Genomic DNA, 24,747 nt, shown 5'->3' on the forward strand with positions numbered 1-24,747 from the left:
GCAGCACCTGAGCCAAACCAATCGTCTCATCTCAGTGGTGACCCTGTTAAATCAATCCTCCCCAGGCTGCTTCTGCATCAGCTGCTGGAACAAAGGCTGGCGTTAAACAAATGATTCACTGGGCTTTCAGAAAGTTTCCCTTCCCTTGGGCGCGGTGTCACCCGCCCCGTGTCCCTGGCCCCGCAGGGAGGGGGATGGCCCTGGCACGGCTGGGCCGCGTGAAGCGCGAGGACCTGGCTGGAGGAATAATATCTGCAGAAATCCTTCCCCTGCCGTTAGGTTTTGTAATTGTGCTGGCGATTAATTTCATAAAATGGTCCCTTTTGTTCTCTTATTATGGGACATCATAAAAATAGCAGTGGCAAGACGAGCACAGAGCGATCCCAGCTCCCGGGCCCCGCGGCAAATGGTTGGATGGTTCAGTCATTCCTACCCCATGCGGCGCTTGCAAAGAGCAGGAGAACCTGGGATTTGCTCTTTCCAAGGAATTTCTTCAAGGCATTTTCATCTTGGGTTCCTTGAAGCCCAAATGCCTCATTTATCCAAGCAACCAGCCTTCTGAAAGGAATATTTTATTATCCTTTGTGAACAACTTAATGCACTTCAAACCATTGTTCTGGTGGTTAGGGTTGAAATTGAGGATTGATCTCACAGGGAAGCTGTCAAGCTGAAAATGCTTCATTTAAATTAGTGTCCCTTCTAGTCCTACCAGCAACAGCTGACTTTGATAATACTGAAATAATTAGCTTTTTTTTTTTTTTTCAATTGGATTTTTTTTTTCCACTGATGCTGCCTGCCTCTGAGTGTGTGTTTTAATTATATGATGTGTCTCCCAAATTAGCCTGAGACACTGGACCAGCCACCATGCCTGAGCAGTGGGTGACGGTCAGGGACTGACAGCACAGGGTCACCCGTGGCTTTGTGGCTCGGTAGCTTGGTGGCAGCGAGGGGGACAGGTCCCCCCTGCCACCCCACAGGGGGACTGGGACAGTGCGCCCACATCCCTGGGAGCTGCAGCCTGGGAACTCCTGGCAGGACCTGTGTCTGGCTGCTTTTGCACAAGTGCTATGCCTTTGTCCCTGGGAAATTGAATTCCTCCTCTTTGGAGCTGCCGAAGGTGGCCTCCACGAGGCCCTGTTTGTGGGGCACGCCAGCCCCCATGTGTTCATTATTTCACAGCTCTGTGGCCTCGTTGCTCTTGTGTGAGAGCCAGGGGTGGTGTCTATGGGCTCTGCAGGGAGGTTTGTACCCGCTGCCACTCCCAGGCTGTGGCATGGGGGACATCTGGGTGTCATGACTCCCCCAGCCTTTTGAACACCGGTCCCTCACCGCAGCCTTTCTCTCCCCTTCCCATGCAGAGACGTGTGCTGTGAACAATGGGGGCTGTGACAGCAAGTGCCACGACGCGGCCACCGGCGTCCACTGCAGCTGCCCCATGGGCTTCATGCTCCAGCCCGACAGGAAGACGTGCAAAGGTAGGTGGGTGTGAGTGGGGCTGGGGCACTCACTGCTCACCCCTGGGTGCCTCAGGCCCCCGCTGTGTCCTCAGTGCCCTCAGAAAAGGCTCAGATTTAGCTCAGCTCAACATTGGCCCCCAGTGCTCACTGCCTTGGTGTTTGCAGCCATGGGCTGGGGACAGGAATCACCGCCCTGCACGGGGACTGGGATGCCTTGCTGCAGGCACCATGCTTGGCCCCATGCCCCTGGGAAGCCTATGGGGAGGAGGAAAAGGGGGTCAGGTCAAGTTTGAAGCAGTGGCATAGCCCTTGTGGGGCTGTCCCATCTCACTCCACCCTACTGCCTCAGCTGCCCCAGGGGAAGGGCTGGATGTGCAGGGAATCCACACCTGCTCTGGGAGTGTGAGATACACAGGTCCCTCTTGGGACACTGCCCAGCCAGGTCTGAGCACCACGTCCCACCTGGGGGAGAACACCCCGAGATGCTGCACGTCCCACCAACATCCCCACCCACCTGTCTCTGCTTTCCCTGCACCCCAAACTTGCCCCCCTAGGGCTGGCCGGTGCCTGTGTTGTGTCTTTTGGCAGCTCTCAGAACTTGACCCCAGCTGAAAGGAAAGCCTGTCCCACTGCTGGCTGCCTGTCTACCTGTTGACTGCTTCCAGAACCCCTTGTCTCTGGTATTTTATCAGAGCATCCACCCCTCTCCAATTCTGCAGTTTCCAGCGACGTGCAATAACCCAGAGCCACGTCCCCTGTGTCTGGGGTTTTATTATGGCTGCAGGCAGGTTTACAGCTTGCCCTCTCACAGTCATAAAAAGAAGGCCTCAGCCCCAGCGAGGCAGAGCTGCTGCCCCAGCACTGGGGGATGGAGGGACAGGGCAGGCTGCTGCCTCCTCCTGGTCTCCTTCCATTTCAGAAGTTGTTTCCTGGCACTAAATTTTGTGATTAGTGGAAAAACAAGCCACGTCAGCCATGTTCCTCTGCTGACCATCGGAGCCCAAAGGGTTTCCTCCATTTGCCAGCCCATGGTGGGGACAGCATGCAGAGGGGAGCACTGGGCTCTCCTGGCCAAGCATCCCAGCCAGGACGTGACCCTTGGGTGTCCCTTGTCCCCACCAGACATTGACGAGTGCCGGCTCAACAACGGCGGCTGTGACCACATCTGCAGGAACACGGTGGGCAGCTTCGAGTGCAGCTGCAAGAAGGGCTACAAGCTGCTCATAAACGAGAGGAACTGCCAAGGTAAGGGGCAGTGAGTGCCCAGGCCCCCTGCCCTGCCCCTCCCATGGCTGCTGCTGCAGAAGTGCTGCCCCAGCTGCTCATTCCTCTGGCCCTTCCTGTGGACTGCATACATCCCTCAGGGGATTAGTGTTGGATTCAGGCTCTGGTTTGGGGCTTAGCCCTTCAGCCTCAGAGCAGGGGACTTGTGGGCTCTTGCAGAGTCAAAGCCAGCAATTAGGCAGATGCCAGGGTTCCCAGTTCTTGGAGGGCAGGAATGAGGAGAAGATGCCTCCTGCTCACTCCAGAGGGAGCTGGCTGCTCCATGCTGCTTCTTCCACCTTTTTTTCCCAGTCCCAACATCTTTCTACACGTCTCCCATAAGCCCAGCAGGTCACTGTGCTGCCCCCGCAGCCCATGGCCAAGGTCAGCACGGCAGGTGTGCATGAGCCTGAGTGTTGCCTCCTGAAAACACACGGCTGGGGAAGGAGGGGGCTGGCAGGCTCCGTGGCTGCCACTGCTTTCATCTCCGTCCAGGTTCTGTGCTCTGGGAGTTTGACGTGAGTGCAGCAATTAACTTAATGAAGCCAATGAAATGATGCTCCAGCCCACCAGGTTGGGTTCACCTCCCAACCGGGCCCTCCCTGCCCCAGCGAGGTGCCCGCGGGGCCGAGCAGACATTGCTGGCACCGTCCCCGAGGCAGGACCTGCCCGCACAGCATTCCCGATCCCTTCCTGGCACCCTCCTCGTCCCTCCCTGCCCTGGACGGGCAGCAGCCGGGGGCTCTTGCAGCCTTCCCATGCCAGGGATAGGATGGTGGTCCTGTTTGGCCCGTTTGAGGTGCAGAGGGGCTGCAGGAGCTTGTGGCAGGGGGGTGCTGGAGCTTAGGGGGAGGGAGGAGGCAGCACAGGGCCCTGGAGCATAGTGGTGTTGGATCTCCGGAGCATCCTGAATGCCCAGAATTGTATTGAATGGTACTGAATGCCCAGAGCAATCTGGTTCTGGACCCTTGGAGGATACCAGTGCAGGGTTCCACAGCATCCCAGCGCAGCCCTCAGCTTGCTGGAGCAGCTGGAGCAGGAAGGGGACAGTCCTGCGCCCGGGACGGCCCCTCTGCCGTGCCAGCTCTCACCTCCTCCCCTTGCCTTTCCTCCAGACATCGACGAGTGCTCCTTTGACCGGACCTGCGACCACCTCTGCATCAACACCCCCGGCAGCTTCCAGTGCCTCTGCCACAAGGGCTACACGCTCTACGGGCTCACCCACTGCGGAGGTAGGGCCAGCTGGGTGCTGGCAGCCTGTCACCCCGCCGGGCTCGGGTCCCAGGGAGGCGCACGGGGTGGGGCAGCCCCGCGGTGCGGCTGCTGTGGGACCCCTGGGGACACTGCCCACCCCAAGGGCCCGTGGGGAAGGTCGGTTCCACGCATACCCCGGGCTGAGGCCAGGCAGGGACGGGGCTCACAGCCAGACTCGCTGGTGTCTGCAACTTCAAACAGAGCGACAGGAACAATTTGCGACTTGTCTGCAGCGGGAGAGAGGGAGAAATCCCCGGCGTTTTTGGCAGGGAGCTGTGACGGGGTGGGAAGGGGAACATCAAAAGGGTTTGATTTAAATTTCACAAGGCAGATAGCTCCCAAGGGCGGGGGCGTGGTGCGCCCGGGAAGCGGGGAGGTGGATGAAACATGCTTTGCAGGGGCTGCCGGAGCGTGTTGTGGCAGCGGTGCCGGCGGCCCGGGATGACGAGCCCGGCTGCTCCAGTGCTGCCCGGCTGGCGAGGGTCAGCGACCCTCCTCATATTTCTGAACTACGCGGTCAGCGTGAGCCAGCGCAGCCCCTGGGACCGTCTCGGGGTGGGCCTGCGGCAAAGGGATTGATGGATCCCACCAATGGCCCGAGTGAGGGAGAGCTGGGCAGGGAGGGCTGTGCCGGGGCAGCTCCATCCCTGACCTGAAGGATCGTTTCAGGCCGGGGGCTCCCTGATGAAGAGAGGGACCAGGGCTGAGCCTTTTGGGTTCAGTTTCTAAGTGCTTCCATGTCGGTTCCATCTGCTGCCTCCTCAGCCCACGAGGGGCTGGGGCTGGGCTCAGCCTGGCTGGGCTGCACCCATCCCTGCCTAGCCCTTGGGGACACCTGGAGTTGGGCTGTCCCTTATCCCCGTGGAGCTGGCACAGCTGCGGGGAGGTGGCACTGCTGGAAATGCCCTGAGGTGCAGACCCCCCTGTCCCAGCTGGGCTTGGATTTATCCATCCAGAATACCAGCCCTGAGAAAATGCAGTGATTCAGTGTCAGAGCTGAGGGGTCCCACTGCCCCTCACCCACTGCCCATCACCCACTGCCCCTTCCTTTGTCCCCACAGACATCGATGAGTGCAGCATCAACCGGGGTGGCTGCAAATTCGGCTGCATCAACACTCCTGGCAGCTACCAGTGTACCTGTCCTGCTGGCTGCAAGCTGCACTGGAACAAGAAGGACTGTGTGGGTACGTCAGGCCAGGAACCAGCACGGCTGCTGGAGGAGCTGGGGGCTTTGGGATGCCAGGCTGGGGTCCCTATGCTACACTCTGGCACCCTCTCCTCCCTGGTGACTCTCCCATGAGCTGGAGGGTGCAGGGGGTCCCTCGTGGGTCTCTGAGCTGTGCCAGCCATGGGCATCTCTGATTGTCATCACCAGCTGGTGCTTGTCCCTTGGAGCTGGTGAAGTGCCTGCCAGGTTCGGTGCCACCACGGGCCACCCTCACCTGCAACAAGATGGGCAAGAAGGACAGCTGTGCCCTTTCCTGCACCTCCAAGGCCCGATTTCTGCCAGGTACCAGTGCTAGTGCCACCACCAGCATGAGCAGGGGGGTCCCCATTTCCCTGCATGGCCCAAACTGAGGGGAGAAGAGTGGCTACACAGCCAGAGTGCAGTGGCTGAGGGAGAGAGGGAGGTTGTTGCTTAGGAGGGCTCATTGTTGGGTGTAGATCCATGGGACAGGTCGCTGGTGCAGGATCTCTGTGGCAGGGTGCTGGGCATCATCCCCCCACAGCACAGCCGTGTCTGCCTGCATCACCCTGGCAGAGCCAACTCCCCTTGCTCCCTCACAGAGTCCGACAGCAGCTACACCGTGAGCTGTGGGACCCCCGTCCTGCGGCAGGGCGGCCAGCACAGACCCACCAACAGCAGCCAGCAGTGCCTCGGTAAGGGGGCTCCTGGGGTGCCCACGGCTGCCACCAGCCTGGCTGGGCCATGCCAGGTTGCTGAGCACCCGCCTGTTCTTTCAGAGACTGTGGCTGCGCCGGTCAAGCAGAAAGCCTCCTTCAAGATCAAGGATGCCAAGTGCCACCTGCACCCCCGGACCAAGGGCAAGCAGGAGGAGGCTGGGAAGGCCGGGGCGCAAGGTGAGGTGTGATGGTGGGGAGGTGGGAGGTGCCTGTGCCCCAGCAGGGATGGGGTGCTGACCTGTCCCCCACGTGCAGGTGGCTCGGCACCGTGCTCTGACTGCCAGGTCACCTTCGTCAACCTCAAGTGCGACTCTTCCAAGAAGGGGAAGGGGCGCCGGGCTCGCAACTCCCCCAACAAAGAGGTGACACGCATCACGCTGGAGTTCGAGGCGGAGATCAAGCCTGAGGAGATCACAGGTGGGCACAGCACTGGCCTGACCCCTCCTGGGTGCAGGCACAGGTGGTGGGACCAAGGACACGACACCATCCCCATGCAGCAAGGAGAGATAAACCAGTTCTCATCTTGCACCGCATTGGCACGTGCTGGGTAGCACTTGCAGCTGAGCATTTGGGGGATGGTTTTAATGCTTCTGGGCTTCCTTCTCCCCCCCTCCCTTCTTACTGCATCTCTGTTTCCTCCTGTACCCCCATTCCCCTCTGCACCACCCAGCCAGCTGCAACCTGCACTGCCTGCGACAGAGAGTGGAGAAAAAGCTGAAGTCGGCCATCAAAGCCCTGAAGAAATCCATCAACCAGGAGCGGTTCCTGCTGCGCTTCTCAGGGATGGAGTACGAGGTGGCCCGGAAGCTGAGCGTGGCCCCGGAGCGGCAGGAGAGCTGTGGGCCGGGCCAGCAGCGCCTGGCCAGCAAGTGTGGTAAGGAGCGTGGTGGGGTGACGAGGGGACCCGGCGGGGACAGCCCCCACAGCATCACCGACGTCCCCCCCGGCTCTCAGTCAGCTGCTCGCAGGGAACCTATTACCACGGGCAGACGGAGCAGTGCGTGCCCTGCCCCCCCGGCACCTACCAGGAGAAGGAGGGGCAGCTCTCCTGTGACCTGTGTCCCCGCGGCGACACCTTCGGGCCCATAGGAGCCACCAACATCACCGGCTGCACCGGTAAGGAGGGCGCAGGTGAGGCTCGAGGCACACTCAGGGGATCTTCATGGCTGCAAACTCAGCCATTAGCCAGCAGACAGGAAAGCCTTGAGCATCCCCAGGGCTCACAGGAGTTCCTGGTTTGGGTGTTTATTATTTAGAGGGGACCCCAGGAAGGGCAGCACTTGCTCTGGGTGTACTGGTGCTGCCGAGGCTGAGGGAGAAGAGGATCTGGGTATGGGGCAAAAAAGCCCCAGGCATGTGGGGTATCAGGACTGAACAATTCCTGTTCCTGCAGGTCAGTGTCCCCCTGGCCAGCACTCTGCTGATGGCTTCAAGCCCTGCCAGCCGTGTCCCCGTGGGTCCTACCAGCCCGAGGTGGGACGGGCGCTCTGCTTCCCCTGCGGCGGGGGGCTGACCACCCGCCACGAGGGAGCCCTCTCCTTCCAGGACTGCGACACCAAAGGTAGGTCAGAGCTGGTCCCCAGGAAGGGGCCACCCCGCAGGGCTGTGCCAGCAGCTGACACAGCCCCCTGTGCTCCCTGACCCCCCAGTGCAGTGCTCCCCTGGGCACTACTACAACACGAGCGTCCACCGCTGCATCCGCTGCGCTGTGGGCACCTACCAGCCCGATTTCCGGCAGAATTACTGCATCTCCTGCCCTGGCAACACCACCACCGACTTCGATGGCTCCACCTCGGTGTCCCAGTGCAAAAGTAGGCAGGCTGGGGTGCAACAGAACGGGGGGACAGGTGTGGGGTCCTCCTTCAAAAGTATTTAAAAGTCCTGCAGAGTTTGGGGTCATTTCAGTGCTTTGTGCATGCAGGCAGACATGGGGGGTTGGCTAATGGGACGCTGCCCCTCTTGCCCAGCAAACCACCCCCAGTGGAACACTCCCCACCAGTGCCCCCATGCCGCTGGTTCCCAGTTGAACTGGTCTCCCTGCCTTGCAGACCGGCAGTGTGGAGGGGAGCTGGGTGAGTACACGGGCTACATCGAGTCCCCCAACTACCCGGGCAATTACCCCGCCAACATCGAGTGCACCTGGAACATCAACCCCCCGCCCAAGCGCAAGATCCTCATCGTGGTGCCGGAGATCTTCCTCCCCTCCGAGGACGAGTGCGGCGACGTCTTGGTCATGCGGAAAAACTGTAGGTAACCGAGCGGGCCGCGGTGCTCAGGGGAGGAGAAGAAGGTTGGGGTTTTGCAGATCTGCCTTGTGCAAAGGGAGAAAGGCACATCCCCCAGCAGCAGGAGGGGAATTTTGGGAATAGGGTGAGTGGGGAGATGAGCATTACGCTGCCATCCGGTGTCTTGCTGGATCTCTGGGGGATGTGCATGGGCTGGGCTGTGCACCTGAGCCTCAGCCTTCATTTTGGGGGTTAGAGGCCCCAAATCTGGTTCTTTCCAGAGCAAGGAAGGAATAGCAGTCCCTGGTATGTAACATGAGGGTTAGGGGGGGCTCAGCCTTGCCCAGCATGGATAGTTCCCATCCCTGATGCCACCCTTGACCCAGTAAGGCTGGAGGTAGTTCCGCTGATGGGCAACCAGCATCCTGTGTCCCCTTGCTGTTCCCTGCAGCCTCCCCATCCTCCATCACCACCTACGAGACCTGCCAGACCTACGAGAGGCCCATCGCCTTCACCGCCCGCTCCCGGAAGCTCTGGATCAACTTCAAAACCAGCGAAGCCAACAGCGCTCGCGGCTTCCAGATCCCCTATGTCACCTACGACGGTGAGCACAGGGCACGGGGAGATGCCATCCCAGCACGCTGATGCTTCTCCCCACCACAGTTTGGGACCCTGGTTGCCCCCAGTTCACACTTCCCGTGTGTTTGGGGGGAGTGGACTGAAGGATGGAGACCAGAGGTTTGAGGACAAGTGGCAGCTCATGCCCTGTGTATTTTGGCAGAGGACTACGAGCAGCTGGTGGAGGACATCGTGCGGGATGGAAGGCTCTACGCCTCCGAGAACCACCAGGAGATCCTCAAGGTGAGCGTGTGCCCCCAGGTCTGTGTTACCCAGGAATGTGGGGGATGCAGGAGCATCCTTCCTTTCGAGGATGCCTCCTGCTCTCCTTGGGGCTTCAGGGGAGCACAGGGGGGGATGCTGAACCTCCCTCTGGCTCGGCTTCCCTGCAGGACAAGAAGCTCATCAAAGCTTTCTTCGACGTGCTGGCACACCCCCAGAACTACTTCAAGTACACAGAGAAGCACAAGGAGATGTTGCCCCGCTCCTTCATCAAACTCCTGCGCTCCAAAGTCTCCAGCTTCCTCCGGCCTTACAAATAGCCCCCCGCCGCCCCGGGCCGCCCCGCAGCCAAGGAAACCTTCTTCTCCCTTCCTTCTCCTTTCTGATTTTTCCTTCCTCCGCCTGGCTCCGGCAGGATCGCCACTGCTCGCCCCGCAGACGTCCCCCCACGATTTCCCTGCCGCTCCCTGCAGAGCTGCGCTCCCAGCCGGGGGCACGCTCCGGTCTCATCCAGCGGCGGTGAAGCCGCTCCTCTCTTCCGAAGCAGCTTCTTCGAAGGTTTTAGGAAACTGAAGTAGTGGTCCTTTCGCTGTCCCGTGTCCTCCCTTTGGTTTCCTTTACGCCAGGTCCGTCCCCGTTCCCTGGTGCCAGCAGCAGCCCAGGACAGTGTGGGGGGTCCTTGTCTCTGCAGCCCCCGGGGCTGGCGCCGGCTGCGGCCCCGCGGAGGAGCGCAGGAGGTGACGCCGTGTCCACCGCAGCGCCGGGCCCCGGCTACCGGCGCCGCTTTGCAGAGGTCGGGGGGGAGAAAAGAACTGACAAAGCCGACTTGATGAGAAAGGAAATGCGAAGGAGTGATGGCAAAGCCCACCAGCGCAGCACCGTGGTGGCTCTGGCCCGCTGGAGAGCCGTGCTGGTGCTGGGAGGGAAGCACAGCCAAGCCACGTTCCCGGAGAACAATGTCTGGCTGCACGGGAGAAAACAGGGAGCAAAGGAGATGGACTTTCAGCCGGGTTCGACTTTTTTTTTTTCTTCCCCCCCGCCCCCCCCCCCACACCCCAGACACTTGTGCCAAGAAACCAGACTTTGTTACAAGCTCTGCCAAAGAGTAACTCGGAAAAGCAAGCTTTGAGAAGAGCAGGAGTTAATGTTTGTGCACTAGGATATCCTCCTTTCTACCTTTTTCATATGTATTAAGTGCAATCATTTGAGTCTTCCTTATATTATTTAGAGGGAAGTTTGTTTTGTTTTTTTGGTTTTTTTTTTTGTTTTTTTTTTTGGTTTTTTTTTGTTGGTTTTTTTTTTTTTTTCTACTAGAAACGACAATATTTATAACTGCCTGAGAAATGAGAATGTGTGTTTGCAAGAAAACAAAAACCACCCACCCAGAGCGAGCCGGGCCCTGGGCTGCGCTGACCAGCGCGATGGCATCTTCAGGCCTTTTCTGCCACATTTGTCCCCGATAAAAGCCCCTCTCTGGGGGGAGATGGTGCCTCTTCTGCTCGGTGCAATGGGGTGAGTTTTTGCAGGGAGTTGGAGGCGTCTTGGTTCATCCATGGGGGGTGGAGTTGGTCCTGTCAGACTGATCCACCAGTTTGGGTGTTGTTCCAGCCCCGTTGAGAGGGGCATCAAAACTCAGCCCCAGCACCTGCTTGTTGCAAACTGATTTGCTTCCCTGCAGGGGCTCAGGGGTGAGCCAACACCTGCTGAGGACAGGTCTGGGGGGCACGCTGGGTGGAGAGAGGAGCTGCCCTCCACTCAGCCCCGAAATCTCCCCCCCAGATACAGCAATCCCCCCGGGCAGAGCCACCCACACAGACCTGGGGAGGTTTTGTGAGTCCCACCAGCCATTTTTGGCCCCATCCCTGTGTGTTCTCACCCTGCAGGGATGCTGTGGGAGTCCCTCCCAAGGGAGTGGGGTGCAGATCCCAGGGAAGACCCATCCTGCCACCCCTTGTTTCACTGCATCTGCCTCCCCCAGACAGGCTCAGCTGGGGACAATGGCCAGGTGGACACCACTGGTGGCTTTGTCCCCCCAGCATCTTCATGTGGACAGACAGGACTCCCAGGGACAGGCAACTGCTACCACCACTCAGCCCTCCTCCTCCTCCCCATGCCTCCCTACTTTTCCAGCCCTGCTGCCAGTTCTCAGCTGTCATCCTCTCCCCACCTTCATCCTCATCTTCATCCTCTCAAAGACCTGGAGCTGCCAGGACTAAACATGATCGACCTGCCAATAGCTCTGCCCGTGGCAGGTCCCTTCCCATCACTGTCCCCACTTGCTCTTCACTGTCCCTTTGCCCACACCTGAGCCCAGCCCTGCTTTTAACAAACCAATTATTTATTGCTCTGTGTGTCCCACTGGGTCCATCTTTCCTGCATCTGGGGGAAGCAGCTGCTCATCCCTGCTTTCCCTCCTTGACCCACACTGCTCCAGCACCCCAAGAGCCTCTCCCAGGCTCCGTGAGGGGCTGCAGGCGGGCTGAGCACTGCCACAGGGGCTGAGGTTTGTCCCCAAGATGCGTCGGTTGGAAAAGTCTCTCCTGATTCATCCCAGCTGTGGATTTTCCCCTCCTGCCGCCGGCTCCCAGCCTGTTTGGAAGCTCCACATCTGTGGGCTGAGCTGTTTGTCACTTGGTCGCTGTCTGAAAGCAGCTGCTTTAATGCACAAAAGCTGCTGTAGGGATCTGGAAGGGTCTTGTGGCTCTGGGACGCTGGCGCAGGCCAGTGACCTTTGAAAGGGTCCTTGGCATTTAGAAGGAAAAAAAACGCCAGCAGCAAAAATAAAATCAGCCCAGAAATGACCAGTGTGGTGCCCTGGAGTGCCACAGCCCCTCCTGCCACCGAGGTTCATTAACTTTGATTAACTCTGGCTCATCTGATGTCAGGTTACTGCCCAGCTGCCTTTGTGGGGTGTCCTGGCTGTCACCCGTGTCACCACACCAGCCACCTCTGCTTCCCTGTTGTGGAAGGATGAGGTGGGCAGCACATCCTCCTGGAATGGCACCTGCAAATGGTGCTTCCCCCTTCTCCTTTCACCAAATAGCTCAAAAAAGCCCCCAGAATTCCACAGGAGCCCTGGAGCCACCCACCCCACAGCAGCCCAGCCCCACTCCTCACCCACCCCTCTCAGAATGGGTTTGAAAGGCTGAAACCCACATCAGCCACCTCGGGGATTAAGGTTTTGAAGCAGTCAAGAAAAATTAAGGGTTGTTGGGGTTTTTTGGTTTTTTTTTTTTTTTTCCATGGAGTATTTATATCTGCCTTTTGCAGCGGGCCAGGATTGCCATCTCCAGCAGAAACTATTAAAAGTGATGAGCAAGATGTAGTTCATGAAGTTATTTGCACTTGATTAAAAGAAAAAAAATTTGTTATTTGAACTTTGTAAAAAGAAATGTTTGCATTTTGTATTGTCTTTTTTTAATTATTAAATGGAATTTCTTGGTGTTGTGTTGATCTTTCAAAAACTGGCTCTGATGCTTATTTTAAAGGTTTCTAACAGCAGGATCCAGAGCTATTTTCATTGTTTTGTTCCCTCAGATGCTGACAAGCTTTTCCAGGGCCCAAAGTATTTTTTCTCCCCCCAGAAGCTTGAACACTGCCCTTCCCTAAGCTCTCCAGTCCCTGCACAATGTATTTATTTACGCACATTATTTAAATGCAACAAATTTCATTTTTAGCTGAGAACACGGAGTTAGACAGACTGGCTCAGAGGGAAGAGGGGATGGGAAACACCCTCTACCTCAGCCCCAGCCCCCTTGCTGGGCTGCAGCTCTGTCCTTCAGCACCCCTGGACTTAAAGGCAATGGTGCAGGAGCTGCACCTGGGCAGGTGTGGGCTGTGAGGGGCATTTAAACCCTTCTGCTGCCCCTCACCAGCCCTTCCAGACAGGGCTGGGCTCTGCACAGGACTCAGGTGAGCTCTGCACCAGGTAAAGGGGACACAGGGGGATCTGGGGGCCACAGCCCCACTGCTGAACCTGCACCTGCTGGGACACCTCTGCTCTAGGGGAGTGGAGTCCTTCCCTCTCCCTCTGAATGTGGGAAGGATGAGGCTCCTTCCCTCAAAAGCTCCAACATCCCACTTGGATTCAGCTCTCTCCCAACTCAACACAGCATCTGAGCTTTCCTCAGGAGGAAGGGAGCAGTTCTTTGGCAAACCCTCCCCAAGGAGCTCTGGAGGAACAGAACCACACTCAGCCGTGGGTGTCTGCAGAGTTTATTGCTGCCCCCCTTAGTAGAGGCGCTGGGGTTTCCCCATGGTGCTCTTGATGTACAGAGCTCGCACGTTCTGCCAGTTCTTCTTCAGCAGGGACACCAGGAAGTTGATGGCCAGGTGGATGTTGTAGACGAGCTCGTCCTCTGTCATCTTCACGTGACCCACAGCCACAGCCAGACAGAGCACCTGGGGACAGACACAGGTACAGCTTTCACAGGCTGACCCACTCGTCGGGGCGTTGGGCTGTCCCGTGGTCTGGACGTGCTCACACCAGCTTCACTTTCTGCCTCTGGGGCCAGCCCCCAGCCCTCCCTGCACTGTGGCAGAGGCCAGGCCTCCTCTCAGAGCAGCCTGGAAGTCAATGCTCCCACAGGCTGGAGGCAGAAGGATTTATGAGTGAGCCAACAGGCCAAGTGTCAGGACATCATTAGCTCAGCTATTCTAAATGCTCAAGCATTTGCAAAGCCTCACATCTGCTGTGGCCTCTCAGATGTGCCCCCAGGATCCCCAGAGAGCTGCTCCCAAGTTCACTTGGACAGAGTCAAGTCCCAAATTCACCCTCAGCAAAGCCCCACTCATGCTCAGCCCCCCAGGGACACGCCTGGCCAGGTCCCACCCCATGAGCAGCACCCACGTGCTGGGAGCAGCATTAATTGCACGGGATTGTGCTCGGCACTGAAGCATCCAATCCTCCCCTCATCATCTGCTCCGAGATCCATCAACCACAGTTAAATTACTCCTCCTTTCTGGCTGGCCAGGGAACACTCCAGGTACCATCTCCCCTTGCTGGAGGGAACCAGCCACAGCCTCAGAACACTCGAGGGACACCTACAGCCCAACCCAGAGATGGCAGAGACACAGAACAACCCCCAGGCACACAACTGAAGCCGTGCTTTACCTTCTTCATCTGAAACTTGATGGTCGACTTGACCTCATCCACCTTGGCCACCAGGTTCTCGTTGTGGGTGAGCAGAGAAGGGAATTTCCCAGCTTTGTTGAGGCCCGGGCCCAGGATTCGAGGAATTTGCTTGATCAAGGACTCCGAGGCCAGGAAGGCATCGTACTTCTTAGCTGCAAGGAGACAAGCAGAGGGCTAAGGATGGGCTCTGCTCCCACACCGAGCTCCCAGGAGGGACTCAGCTGAGAACATGCAACTCCCAGGGTCCCACCAGAACTGGAGCTGGTTTTGCCAACAATCTCTGAGGAACGACTGTCACAGCAGCCAAGCCCCAGCCCCACTCAACACACTGACTCCAAATCCTGTTCCCTGAAGGAACTGTCCTTTGCTGAGCCCCAGGTGACACTGAACTCCAAGCTCTGCAACAGCCTGTGCACACCAGGACGAATGAGGCAGAGGATCCATCTAGGAGAGGCTTGGCCAACAATCACCTAACAGCAGTAGTGCCACGGCCCGTTAGGGACTGAGGGGCAAGCTCCTGTCTGCCTGAGGAATGCACAAGAGGGACTCTGGAGTTCTCAGGAAGGGAAGGATTTTCTCTCCAACCAAAAGGAAATGAGTGCATTTCATTCTGTTCACACAAGAACTGCAGGTCTAAAGCACCTCTAGCATTTCTCAGCTTTTGCTGCCCTCCAGCTCCCCGACCAGGAGATTGAGGGACACAGCAAAGGGTGAAACTGTTGACAGGGACATTTTCTGTGTCTCTCCTTTCCTTGGACAACCAGCCCCGTTCCTGCAGTACTGACCTGTCAAACCTGCAACTGCAAACAGCCTGGCAGCTTTTCTGAAGAGTTTTTGGGCAGATTTTGGTACTGGGGCTGACTCTGCTCAGCTTTTCAGCTCTGCAACTAACCACGGCATGGAAATCTGAGCACAGGGAAAAGCCTTATGGACACTCACCCAGCTTCTTCACCAGCTTCTTATTTTTGTTGAGCTTCTTCAGAGCTTCTATGTCCATGTGAGGAATGTCGACTGCTTTGGCCTCATCGCAGTGCTGCTGGTCCCCCAGCAGACAGACCGAGAATTTGGGCCGTGGCGTCGACTTCAACCTGGGGAAGGAAGGTCCGAGTCAGCGACCGGCCAGCAGCACCCGCGTGTCCACGGAGCCAGCACGGAGACACCTTACCGCAGCACGGGGCATCCTGCACAGCCGCTCACCTGCCGTCCCCAGCAGGCCGGTGGGGACAGCCCGGGGGCTGCCGCACCTCCCCTCATGTTTTAAGACCCAGGGTGAGGGTCCGTCCGGCCGCCCCCACTGGGCCGGGGCGCGCCGGACTCCCCAAGCGGTTCGGCTCCGGCAGCGGCCCCGAGCGGGACCGGGCAGGGCCGAAGGCTGGGTAGGAGCGAGAGGATGGCGAACCTGACGGTACCGGAGAACCGCTTGTCCTTCTGCGGGTCATAGTTCTTGAGGCTGATCTGCAGCTCCACCGTCTCCACGAACCTGCGGGAGGCAGCGGGTGAGGCCTGGCCGGGCACGGAGGGGGGAAGGCCGAGGCCGGGGGTGACACGCACGGTCCCGCCGCGTCCGCGGCTCTTACTTGCGCTTCTTGGCACGGCTGCCGTGCAGCACCTCCTTCACCGCCTCGTACAGGGTGTCCCGGGACACTTTGCTGCTGCGGGGGGAAACGGCAGCGCGGGCTCAGGGCCGGCCCTGCCCGGGACGCGGCCTCGAGCCCGCCCCGGTACCCGCGCGTTCCCCCCGCCATCGACTCCGAGGATCGCGCCTCGCCGGCCGCCCGGACGGCCCCGCGACCCGCGCCGGGCGCGGATGGCGGCGGATGGGGCGGATGGCGGCGGATGGGGCGGATGGCGGCGGATGGCGCGGAGCGGACGCTGAGCCGTACCCACCTCATGGCTGCGGCTGCTCGGACCGAAGGGGCGGAAGTGCCTCCGGCGAGGTATAAATAGCGGCGAGATCTCGCGAGACTCGAGCGCGCCGCGCGGCGCCATATTGCGAGCGGCGGGGAGCGGCACCGGGCCCCTCCCCGGCCGCCCGGCCGCGTCTCCTTCCTTGTTAAATAAACACCCGGGACCTCTTTGCCCTCTGTCTCGGACCACCAGGACAGGAGTTCCTGCCTCGCTTCACAGCGTATCCCAGGAGCTGCCGGTTCAGGCCGGGCGCGGGCGGCGGGAAGCGGCGCCTTGCGCCTTCAGTGTTGGCACCGCGCACGCGCCGCCGGCTGCGCCCCCCCCGCGCACCGGCCGCTGGGCGGCGCGCGCGGCCCGGCGCGGGCCGCCCCGGAACCTGTATGGCGGGCGGGAGGGAGGGAGGGAGCGCCGCCGCTGGGCGGGGTGGGCGGGGCCGGGCGCGGTGCACGCCGGGCCGGCGGCGGACCCGGGCCCGGCGGGTAGCTCAGGTCGGTGTGGGGGATGGGGGGGGGCGGCCATGGCGGCCGGGCCCGGAGCCGCCTCAGCCCCCGGGTACCGCGCTGGGGGGAGCCCCCCGTGTCCCCCGCCGCCCCCGGGCCCTGCCCTCCCCGCTGCCCCCCCCGTGCCACGGTTCTCTCGGGGGGACGGCGGTGCGAGGGCCGCCGCAGCAGCCCCGGGGCAGCGCCCAGGAGCCTCCGCCGGGTGCGGGGAGCGCGGGGCGAGGCGGCGCCGAGCGGCGGCGGGCGCGGACGGGGCGGTTTGCCTCGTTCCTGGACGTGAAGCGATCGGAGATTTGGCTGTCTGAGGTGGCTCAGGAAGGACGCGCTGTAGCGCCTTTGAAAGATAACCCATCAGCAGGGAGTCCCTTCAGCGAAACGTTCTTGCGGGGGTGTGGAGGCTTCAGCATCATTTGCTTAGAGCCTGAAATTCTGTCCCTCGGAAGGCTGGGAATTAAGTCAGGAAAGGGAGGAGAGAAGGAGGAATAAAGCTCATCACCCTACCCCTGCCTCCTGCAGCACAGGACGTGCTCAGCCTGTAGGACCAGGATTTAAAGTACCTGGAAACCCTGCAGATCATTTGGAGGACGGGAAGGGCTCGAATGTGACCATTTGTACCGTCTCTAAGAAGAGTCTGAGAGTTCACTGGCGTGATAAGCTTTATTTCATATTTGGCTGTGGAATAGATTCTTATCCCTGCCTGCCTTTAGTGTGGGAAGGATGCAGCATTGTCCATTTTAATCCTTTATAACCTCAAAAGTCTTCTGAGGCCATTCAAGCCTTTCCTAGTGCGGAGAGATTAAAGGAGGAGGAGAAGCTAAGGGCAGAAATTGAAATGGAATTGTTCTTTTTACTTAAGGCTCGCAGCAAAGACGACGACCCCGTGTCCCACAGGCCCCTGGCTCTGGGCCCCAGTGCTCCCAGGCAGGATCCATGTGCGGGGAGTCGGGGCAGGATGGAGAGCCTGGGGCTGCCAGCAGCGACCCTTGGGGATGGCACCACGACCTACCTGCAGCAGGCTGCCAGAGGTAACAGAGCCTCGGGCTGTCAGGGCTGAGAGGCTCCTGCAGGCTCTGAAATGGGAGTCAGACTCACCAGAAGTGCCCCTCACGGCCTGGGAGCTGCCACTTCGCAGGGGCAGCTGGTGACTGTTGGATTTGCACTGAAGTCTGATGTGAAATAAAATACGAATCAAACACGCCTCTGGTTTGGAAATGAAGCTGTGGAGATGGGAGAGCTGTTGCTGTAGAAAATAAAGGTGCTGTTCAGACCAGGGTTGCTGTGGACAGGGAGCTGGTGCTGTGGCCTGCAGGGCTCTGCTCCACCAAAACTTCCCCTGGGCTGAGCAGGTGGTTTTGCATCACTGGCGTGCACAGCAGTGCTTTTCATGCTCAAAGAGGTGCCAAATTCCACACCTGCCCTTCCTCTGGTGTTGCTGAGGTGCCCCTTTCTCCACCACCCACTGCTCCCAGGAAGAGGAGCACGCTGTTTGCCAGCCTGCAGAACAGGATGGAGGAGTTGTGCAGCTCCATGTCCTGGGGGTTGCTCTCCTGCTTTATTTTCTGTGCAAACTCACTGCAAAGTTTGTTACACGTGTGCAGCTGGACTGCCTTGGAACCACCAGGTTGTGTGACCCCCCTCTCAAACCTTGTGCTCCAGGTGAAACCAGCCTGGATTCTCCACGTTCAGTGGGATGGAGCAATCTCCTCTCTGCACCAAATCTTTGGGTAACTAAGCCATGCTTCCAGGTTTGCACAGAGCCAGGCTTTGGCAGAGTTGAGCCTCTACAGCCCAACACTGGCAGCACTTTAGGCCCCTTTAGGTGCTGTAATTGCTTCCTAACAGTTGTTCCTCTGCCAAAGTAGTAGATAAATCTCCCAGCACTTGCTGATGCTGCTCAGCACACCCAGTTGATCTTTTCTTCCAACACAAGTGTAATTGCTTTCTCTGTATGCTTTGTCCTGCTGCTCCTTGGCACGAGGAGCTGTGAGGGGCAGCTCCTCAACAAGTGATGCCTGAGGGTCTTTGTCATGTGCCCTGTCCAGACAAGGGCAATTCCAGCATTTTTGGGAAGTGAAGTGTCTCTGTGGGGGAAAGCTGATCCCTAACAGCCTAGAAGTGACAATTTCTCCCTTTTGTGGCACTGTGGGGCAGAGGGACTGGGCTCAGCAGCTGATGGTATGCTTTAACTGTTCCAGGTGAAAAGCTGATTGAAGGGCAAGTCATTGAACTTGAAGATGGGACCACAGCTTATGTGCATCAGGTGACAGTTCAGAAAGGTGAGGAACACACATTGCCCTCTTTCTGTTTGGAAGGACACTGTCGGTGTGGCTGCAGCTCTCAGTGCTCCAGCATTTGGGCTCCTCTGTCAGTTCCAGCTCTCAGAAGTCCATGTGAGCATAAGGTTTCTGTTGGGGTTTTCTTTCTTGTGGTTTTGAGGCTGAGTAAACAAGGACATTGCTTGCAAAGTCTTTAGCAATCTGATGAGAAGGTGAATTTGGTGGAGGTGGAGACAAATGTTTAAGTGTCATTTCACCTGTGGGCTCTCCACAAGCATTCCCCATGCTGAGTCCTCCAGGAAGGTGTGTGGATGTTTCTCTTTTCTTTTAGAGGCTGTGGCTTTTGAAGATGGGCAGCCAGTGGTGCTGGAGGATGGCAGCATGGCCTTCATACACAGCACAGCTAAAGGTAAAGCACTCCCTGCTCTTTCCTTGGCAGCTGGGGAGAAGCTGCTGAAATGTCTCAGATTTCCAAGGCTGGGGAGATGAAGCTCTTTATTTCTGCCTCACAATGAGCTTTTTTTCAGCTGAGTTTTTTTCAGCTCTTTACCTGAATGTTTCCTCTTGCAGAGAGTTATGAGCCTGGCACATTCCAGGCTGTCCAGCTAGAGGATGGCTCCACTGCCTACATCCACCGTCCTGTCATCGTGGCACCTGGCAGCACCATCCTGGAAGTGCAGACAGAAACTGGGCTCCAGGAGTTGGCTGGGGAGGAGGAGGAGGACGATGGCTTTGATGTGGACACCATGAATGCATTGCAGCAGGGTGGCAGGAAGGTGAGCATCTCTTGGCCTGAGTTTGTGCCCTCCCTTCAGCAGTGCTCGTGTGCATCTGTCTGTCAGCAGTGCCAGCTTTGGGAAAGCAACTGGACAGGGCTCCAGTGGGAGAGCCACTGCTGAGGGGTGCCTGGCAGCTGGGGACACAGGACGGGGCTGTTTGGTCCCGTGGGGTGCTGGGCCTGCCTCCCTTAACCTGCTGCAGGCTCAGGTTTGGGAAGGGAGGAGAGCTGCTGTGATAACAGCCTTTGGTGTGCCAGCAGTGGCTAAGCCATGGCCACTGTCCCCATGGTGACGAAGGCCTCAAAACCAAAGCAGCTTCAGACCCTGATGTGCTGTCACTGCAGTGCCCCTCCTCCACATCCCAGTACTGCCTTTGTCTCCCACCTCCATAGGGCTGTGGAGCAGGGGCTGTGTGCTGGCAGTGCTGAGCTGGGCACAGACCTTCCTGCTGTGGCAGGCCCAGCCCCTGCTCTCTGGGGAAGGGTGGGGTGGCACTGTGGCTGTCACTGCCTTCCTGCTCCACGCTGTGCAGGGACACACAAACAGTGCCTGTGCTTCTTCACTCACAGGGGTCTGATGAGGAAGGGGAGGGAGTGACAGACACCTGCCATGTGAAGAGTAAAGACTCCAGCAACATCTCTTCCCAGGTCTGAATTTTTCAGTGACTGGAACTAGGCCAAACTCCTCTTTGCCAGTAATTATAAAAATGTTGTGGCTTCTCTGCCGAGTTAGCAAATACTAACTGCATGTATCTCAAATGAGCTGACAAAGGGAGTTTTGTGTCTGAGAACCCCCAGTGAGCTGGGGGGTGGGAGGGGGAAATGCAGGTTCCTAGAGCCCTGTCACCTGGGCTTCACCGTGTGGGTACAAGCTGTTTTGTAGGAACATGTTTTTAGAAGATAACTGCAGGACTGCATATGTATGGCAAGGAGGGAAATATTTGTGTGGGCTTGGTGAAGCTGTGCTGGCTTGCTGGATTGATTCCAGTCCTTGTCCCAGCAGGATTTGCAGGAGGAGGAGGTGCAAAGCCACAGGAAGGGGCAGCAGGTCGGCAGCAGAGCTTTCCGCTGTGGGTACAAAGGCTGTGGCCGCCTCTACACCACTGCCCACCACCTCAAGGTAAAGCAGGTGACGTGGCAGCGTGCAGGCCAGACCAGTCCCAGGTAACACTGCCAGAGCAGAATGCCCCATTGTGTGCAGCTGAGTTATGTGCTGAGCTCCCCAAGTGACCCAGATGTGTCAATGGGCCAAGGTGAAATCCCACAGGGAACTTCAAATTCTCTCCACCAGCATTTTTCCACAGTTTTCCTTCTTCCTTCCCATGGATTTCATTTTAGGGACCTGTTCTTTCTTCCCAGGTACATGAACGTGCTCACACAGGTGACCGCCCATACACGTGTGACTTCCCAAGCTGTGGGAAAGCATTTGCTACAGGTAACAAATTTCTGCTTGGTGCAGATTTCATTTTCTGTCTAACTCGGTAGAGCACAATATCTAGAGCATCTAAAGGAAGGGAATCACAGCACGGGAGCCTGCTGGGACTTCACTGATTGTGGGCAGATAATGGTGGAAGCAAGGTTGGAAGTGGTTTTGGGGTTGGTTATTTCTTCCCTTCCAAGCTTTGCGGACACAACACAGACACTCAAGTACATGGACTGAGGGGTGGTACTCAGCTTGTCATGGTGTTTCCTTCTTAGTTGTGGTCTCTGTCCTGGACAGGGTATGGTCTGAAGAGCCATGTGAGAACACACACAGGTGAGAAACCCTACAAGTGTCCAGAAGACATGTGTAGCAAAGCCTTCAAAACCTCCGGGGACCTGCAGAAACACATCCGCACGCACACAGGTGAGCAGCAGATGCGGGGGAAGAACTGCACAGGGAACAGCCCAGGAAAGATCTCCAGGCACTCCAGGTGGCTGCATGGTGGCAGGTCTCACCCACAGCGCTCTGTCCATGCAGGTGAACGTCCCTTCAAGTGCCCCTTCGTGGGCTGTGGGCGCTCCTTTACCACGTCCAACATCCGCAAGGTTCACATCCGGACGCACACGGGCGAGCGGCCCTACATGTGTGCAGAGCCTGGCTGTGGCAGGGGCTTCACCAGCGCCACCAACTACAAGAACCACATGAGAATCCACACAGGTAGGAGGCAGCCAGCAGCAGGGAGATTGGTGGGGCTGGAATGGGCATTTCCAGGCTGAAAGTCGCAGGGGTGGATCTGGGAGTGGCCAGGGAGTTGGAGGAAATAGTGGGAATTGCTTCATTGGACTGATTATTGTTCCAGCAGTCTGTCTCCAGCTATTTGCTCTGGTGGGGAATCCCTCTCCAGAGCATGAGGAAGGTGAAGCTCAGCTCTGTGGCCTCTGCCCTAGGAGAGAAGCCATACCTGTGCACCGTGCCGGGCTGTGGGAAGCGCTTCACAGAATACTCCAGCCTGTACAAGCACCACGTGGTGCACACGCACTGCAAGCCCTACACGTGCAGCAGCTGTGGCAAGACCTACCGCCAGACCTCCACGCTGGCCATGCACAAGCGCAGCAGCCACGGCGAGCTGGAGGCCACCGAGGAGAGCGAGCAGGCCCTCTACGAGCAGCAGCAGCTGGAGGGTGAGTAGCCACTCCCCCATCAAGGTGTGGCAAAGGGGAGGGAGGTGACAGCGAGAGCAGACACGGCCCTCTCAGACCCAAGTACGTGCCTCCCCATCGAAGCCAGATCTGTTGGAAGGTCCTTGCTGTAAGTCACAGGTTGGGAACAGGCCCCTGCCCGTTCTGTGGTACAGGGAGAGGTAAAGGTCCTTCTTCCCAGGCCAGCACTGGGCTGGTGTCATCATGGTCTTGTGCTCTTCTGTGCTAGCCCTTGAGACCACAGGCAGGTCCAGATCCAGGCACGTGCATTCACACCCTGGTAATGCTGCTCTTCCCCTTCTCTGATCCAGCTGCTGCAGCTGCTGACAGAGGCTCTCCACTGACGAGTCAGCATATTGCTTTCCTGTCAGAGATGGAGGAAGATGAAGAAGAAGATTCTGTGCCTACACAAATCTCACTTATCTCTCAGGATGGGACAGAGCAGGTATGGACACAGACAAGCCTCCAGCATGTCAGTTGTTATCTGGAGTGAGATTCAGCCTCTACTCAGCCACGGTGTTCTTTGCAGGGTCTTTTTCCAGCATTTTTTTCAGGCCTTGGAGCTTCCTGGTCTCTTCCTGCCCTGAGGGCTCCCTCCTACAGCCTCACCCACTGCTGCAGTGTTGGTTTGGGGGGTCTCTGGTCCCGCTGCCCCCCCTTGCTGATGGGGTTTCTGGGTGTTTTTGTGGTGACTGGCAGCCCTTGCCTCCCTGCAGCTCCCCAGCTCTGCTGACCCAGGCTGGATTTGGAGATGTTTTGTCATCACTTGTATACAGCAGTACTTTTCTTGTACTTCCCTCCACCAGCTGCCCCTGTGCTGACTGGAAAAAACTTCCTCCTGTGGCACGGGACAAGGGAAACAGCTGCCACCAGTGACCTGTTTCCTCTTAGCCTCAGATGCTCCTGCTGCTGCAATGCACAAAACTGTCCCCATCGAGGCTTGAGACAAAAGGCTGAATGGGAAGGGGAGATGTGGTGGAAGGGGGACGGCTGAAGACCCAAGCTCTGAGTTCTCTGTTGTCAATTTTATCTATGGCACTGGGCAAAGTCCTTGGAGTTCTCTGCCTTGAGTCTTGCAGAGTCTGTTTCCTCCTTACCCAGACCCATGCATTGCTAAAGTCAAGAGTTGCCTAAGACTCTCTGAGCCTCTGCTGTCATCCCCAGGTCAGTCTGTCTCAGGAGGAGCTGCAGGCCCTGGGCAGTGCCATCGGCGTGGTGACGCACAGCGGGGTCCTCGCCGTGCCCGAGGGAGGGCTGGCAGGTGGTGACACTGGGGCCCTGACTGTGGCCAGCACTGATGGCACCGAGGCACAGGAGGTACAGACAAAGCTGGGAGCGTCCCTGCTTCCTCTGCTAGAAGAGAGCTGCACTTCTTTTTAAAACATGATTAATGAACTTTTCCCAGGTGACCATAGTCGCTTCTGGGGCAGTGGTGTCAGGGGAGTCGGACGTCGCCCCGCTCTGTCATCAGCAGGTGGCATTGCTGGCCACCTCCCACGGCACCCACATTGCTGTGCAGGTACCACATGGCTCTTGCCACTGTCCCCTTCACTCCTGACCACTCACTGCCTGCCCTCTGGCCCTGCTGCATCGCTGCTTGCCCAGGGGGCTTGCTCCTTAATTCCCAGATGCCCTGTGTGCAGAGGATAACAGGGACATCCTGCTGGGATTGCAGAATGCTCCCTTGTAAACAGCCCTTCTGCATCTTGGCCATGTCTGCCCTTCTGCTTCACACCTGTGTCACCCACCTGTGTCACCCCTCTGTCCTGCTGGGAGCCACCCTGAGCTGCCTTTTGGGGGTTCAGCACTCTCTCTCTCTCTCTCCCCATTCCCTCCCCCAGCTGGAAGAGCAGCAGAGCCTGGAGGAAGCTCTCAGCATGGCCACAGCAGTGATCCACTACGAGCCAGTGCCACCTGGCACAGCCCTGCCTGAGAAGGGGAGCTGAGGCCAGCGGAGCAGCTGGGGCAGGGGAGTGGCAGCCCAGCCTGCCATGTGCAGGGTGGCAGGGCAGGGACAGTGTCTGAGCCAGTGCCAGCGTGTGCCCTGGGGCAGCTGGGGCAGCACAGGCTGCTGGGGTGGCCTGTCTAAGGGGAGGGAGGGCAGATACACTGGGCTGCTGCCTGCTCCTGGGCTCTGAGCAGCAGCCCTCTCTTCAGGGGCACTTCCTGCCTTCTCCCTTAAGGAATGGTCCAACAATTTTCCTTTCTTGCCCACCCCTCCAGCTCAGGGGCAAGTGGGCAGCACATGCACAGAAGCAATAAAGGCCCATCAGAGCAAGCCCAGGCTGTCCTGAGCTCGGTATGGAGGGTGAGCAGTTCCTGCCACTGGAGCCAGCACTGGGATGGTTCCAACAGCAGTTCTCCCATCTCTTTGTCACACTTCCTTTTCAAGCAGGGCTTCCATGGCAGATTCCTTGGCTGTGGAGCAGAGCAGCCAGCACTTGCCAGGAGCTGAGCTAGATCTGGATGTAAATGCTGAGTTGAAATAAAAACAAATTTAAAATTTGTTTTTTAAAAGGACCCCTCTTCTCTTTGGTGGGAGAGAGGGTGGATGGTGGTGTTCAGCAGCTGTAAGAATTAAGGAC

At 58.1% G+C, this 24,747-nt stretch overlaps 3 protein-coding genes across 10 annotated transcripts in view; 2 read left to right on the top strand and 1 right to left on the bottom strand.

The window, feature by feature from the left end:
• SCUBE3 (signal peptide, CUB domain and EGF like domain containing 3) overlaps positions 1–10,202 on the top strand; it is a 29,540-nt gene extending 19,338 nt beyond the window's left edge. For both annotated transcript variants that reach the window (XM_053998060.1, XM_053998059.1), the window contains 16 exons: positions 1,359–1,475; positions 2,580–2,702; positions 3,836–3,952; positions 5,036–5,158; positions 5,350–5,484; positions 5,763–5,855; positions 5,940–6,056; positions 6,135–6,296; positions 6,550–6,753; positions 6,834–6,995; positions 7,273–7,440; positions 7,529–7,690; positions 7,928–8,125; positions 8,556–8,708; positions 8,886–8,965; positions 9,115–10,202. In XM_053998060.1, coding sequence (XP_053854035.1) covers positions 1,359–1,475; positions 2,580–2,702; positions 3,836–3,952; positions 5,036–5,158; positions 5,350–5,484; positions 5,763–5,855; positions 5,940–6,056; positions 6,135–6,296; positions 6,550–6,753; positions 6,834–6,995; positions 7,273–7,440; positions 7,529–7,690; positions 7,928–8,125; positions 8,556–8,708; positions 8,886–8,965; positions 9,115–9,264 — 2,264 coding nt within the window. In that variant the 3' untranslated portion in view covers positions 9,265–10,202. The remainder of the gene's footprint in view (positions 1–1,358; positions 1,476–2,579; positions 2,703–3,835; positions 3,953–5,035; positions 5,159–5,349; positions 5,485–5,762; positions 5,856–5,939; positions 6,057–6,134; positions 6,297–6,549; positions 6,754–6,833; positions 6,996–7,272; positions 7,441–7,528; positions 7,691–7,927; positions 8,126–8,555; positions 8,709–8,885; positions 8,966–9,114) is intronic.
• A 2,941-nt stretch (positions 10,203–13,143) lies between these two features.
• RPL10A (ribosomal protein L10a) lies at positions 13,144–16,073 on the bottom strand. 2 transcript variants are annotated; one of them, XM_053998067.1, is made up of 6 exons: positions 15,966–16,073; positions 15,656–15,730; positions 15,478–15,558; positions 15,018–15,166; positions 14,058–14,230; positions 13,144–13,345 (listed from the first exon to the last, which is right to left on the bottom strand). In XM_053998067.1, the coding sequence occupies exons 1-6, from the start codon at positions 15,968–15,970 to the stop codon at positions 13,175–13,177; spliced, it is 654 nt and encodes a 217-aa protein (XP_053854042.1). In that variant the 5' UTR covers positions 15,971–16,073; the 3' UTR covers positions 13,144–13,174. The 2 variants fall into 2 exon arrangements, with proteins under 2 accessions (XP_053854042.1, XP_053854044.1); XM_053998069.1 differs by lacking the exons at positions 15,478–15,558; positions 15,656–15,730; positions 15,966–16,073 and adding an exon at positions 15,244–15,450.
• A 347-nt stretch (positions 16,074–16,420) lies between these two features.
• Positions 16,421–24,679, top strand: ZNF76 (zinc finger protein 76). 6 transcript variants are annotated; one of them, XM_053998063.1, is made up of 15 exons: positions 16,421–16,474; positions 17,343–17,511; positions 18,682–18,762; positions 19,094–19,171; positions 19,333–19,538; positions 20,111–20,188; positions 20,544–20,660; positions 20,900–20,975; positions 21,261–21,386; positions 21,501–21,680; positions 21,911–22,144; positions 22,474–22,607; positions 23,327–23,479; positions 23,568–23,681; positions 24,004–24,679. In XM_053998063.1, exons 2-15 carry the CDS (start codon positions 17,439–17,441, stop codon positions 24,106–24,108), a joined length of 1,755 nt encoding a protein of 584 aa, XP_053854038.1. In that variant the 5' UTR covers positions 16,421–16,474; positions 17,343–17,438; the 3' UTR covers positions 24,109–24,679. The 6 variants fall into 6 exon arrangements, with proteins under 6 accessions (XP_053854038.1, XP_053854040.1, XP_053854041.1 ...); XM_053998065.1 differs by lacking the exon at positions 16,421–16,474 and adding an exon at positions 16,498–16,538; XM_053998066.1 differs by lacking the exon at positions 16,421–16,474 and adding an exon at positions 16,553–16,688.
• The last annotated feature ends 68 nt before the right edge of the window (positions 24,680–24,747 follow it).

This window comes from Vidua macroura, chromosome 24, assembly GCF_024509145.1.
Source record: "Vidua macroura isolate BioBank_ID:100142 chromosome 24, ASM2450914v1, whole genome shotgun sequence".
NCBI lineage: Eukaryota > Metazoa > Chordata > Aves > Passeriformes > Viduidae > Vidua > Vidua macroura.

What these genes read in the sequence shown, in the direction of transcription:
- ZNF76 (XM_053998061.1), top strand. Translation starts at nt 17,319, where the DNA reads ATGGAATTGTTCTTTTTACTTAAGGCTCGCAGCAAAGACGACGACCCC. An exon ending in CCTGCAGCAGGCTGCCAGAG is followed by an intron (nt 17,512 to 18,681) that starts GTAACAGAGCCT and finishes TAACTGTTCCAG; the next exon opens with GTGAAAAGCTGATTGAAGGG. An exon ending in TGGGAAAGCATTTGCTACAG is followed by an intron (nt 20,976 to 21,260) that starts GTAACAAATTTC and finishes TGTCCTGGACAG; the next exon opens with GGTATGGTCTGAAGAGCCAT.
- RPL10A (XM_053998067.1), bottom strand. An exon ending in AGCCGTGCCAAGAAGCGCAA is followed by an intron (nt 15,559 to 15,655) that starts GTAAGAGCCGCG and finishes TGCCTCCCGCAG; the next exon opens with GTTCGTGGAGACGGTGGAGC. An exon ending in CGGTTCTCCGGTACCGTCAG is followed by an intron (nt 15,167 to 15,477) that starts GTTCGCCATCCT and finishes TTCCTTCCCCAG; the next exon opens with GTTGAAGTCGACGCCACGGC.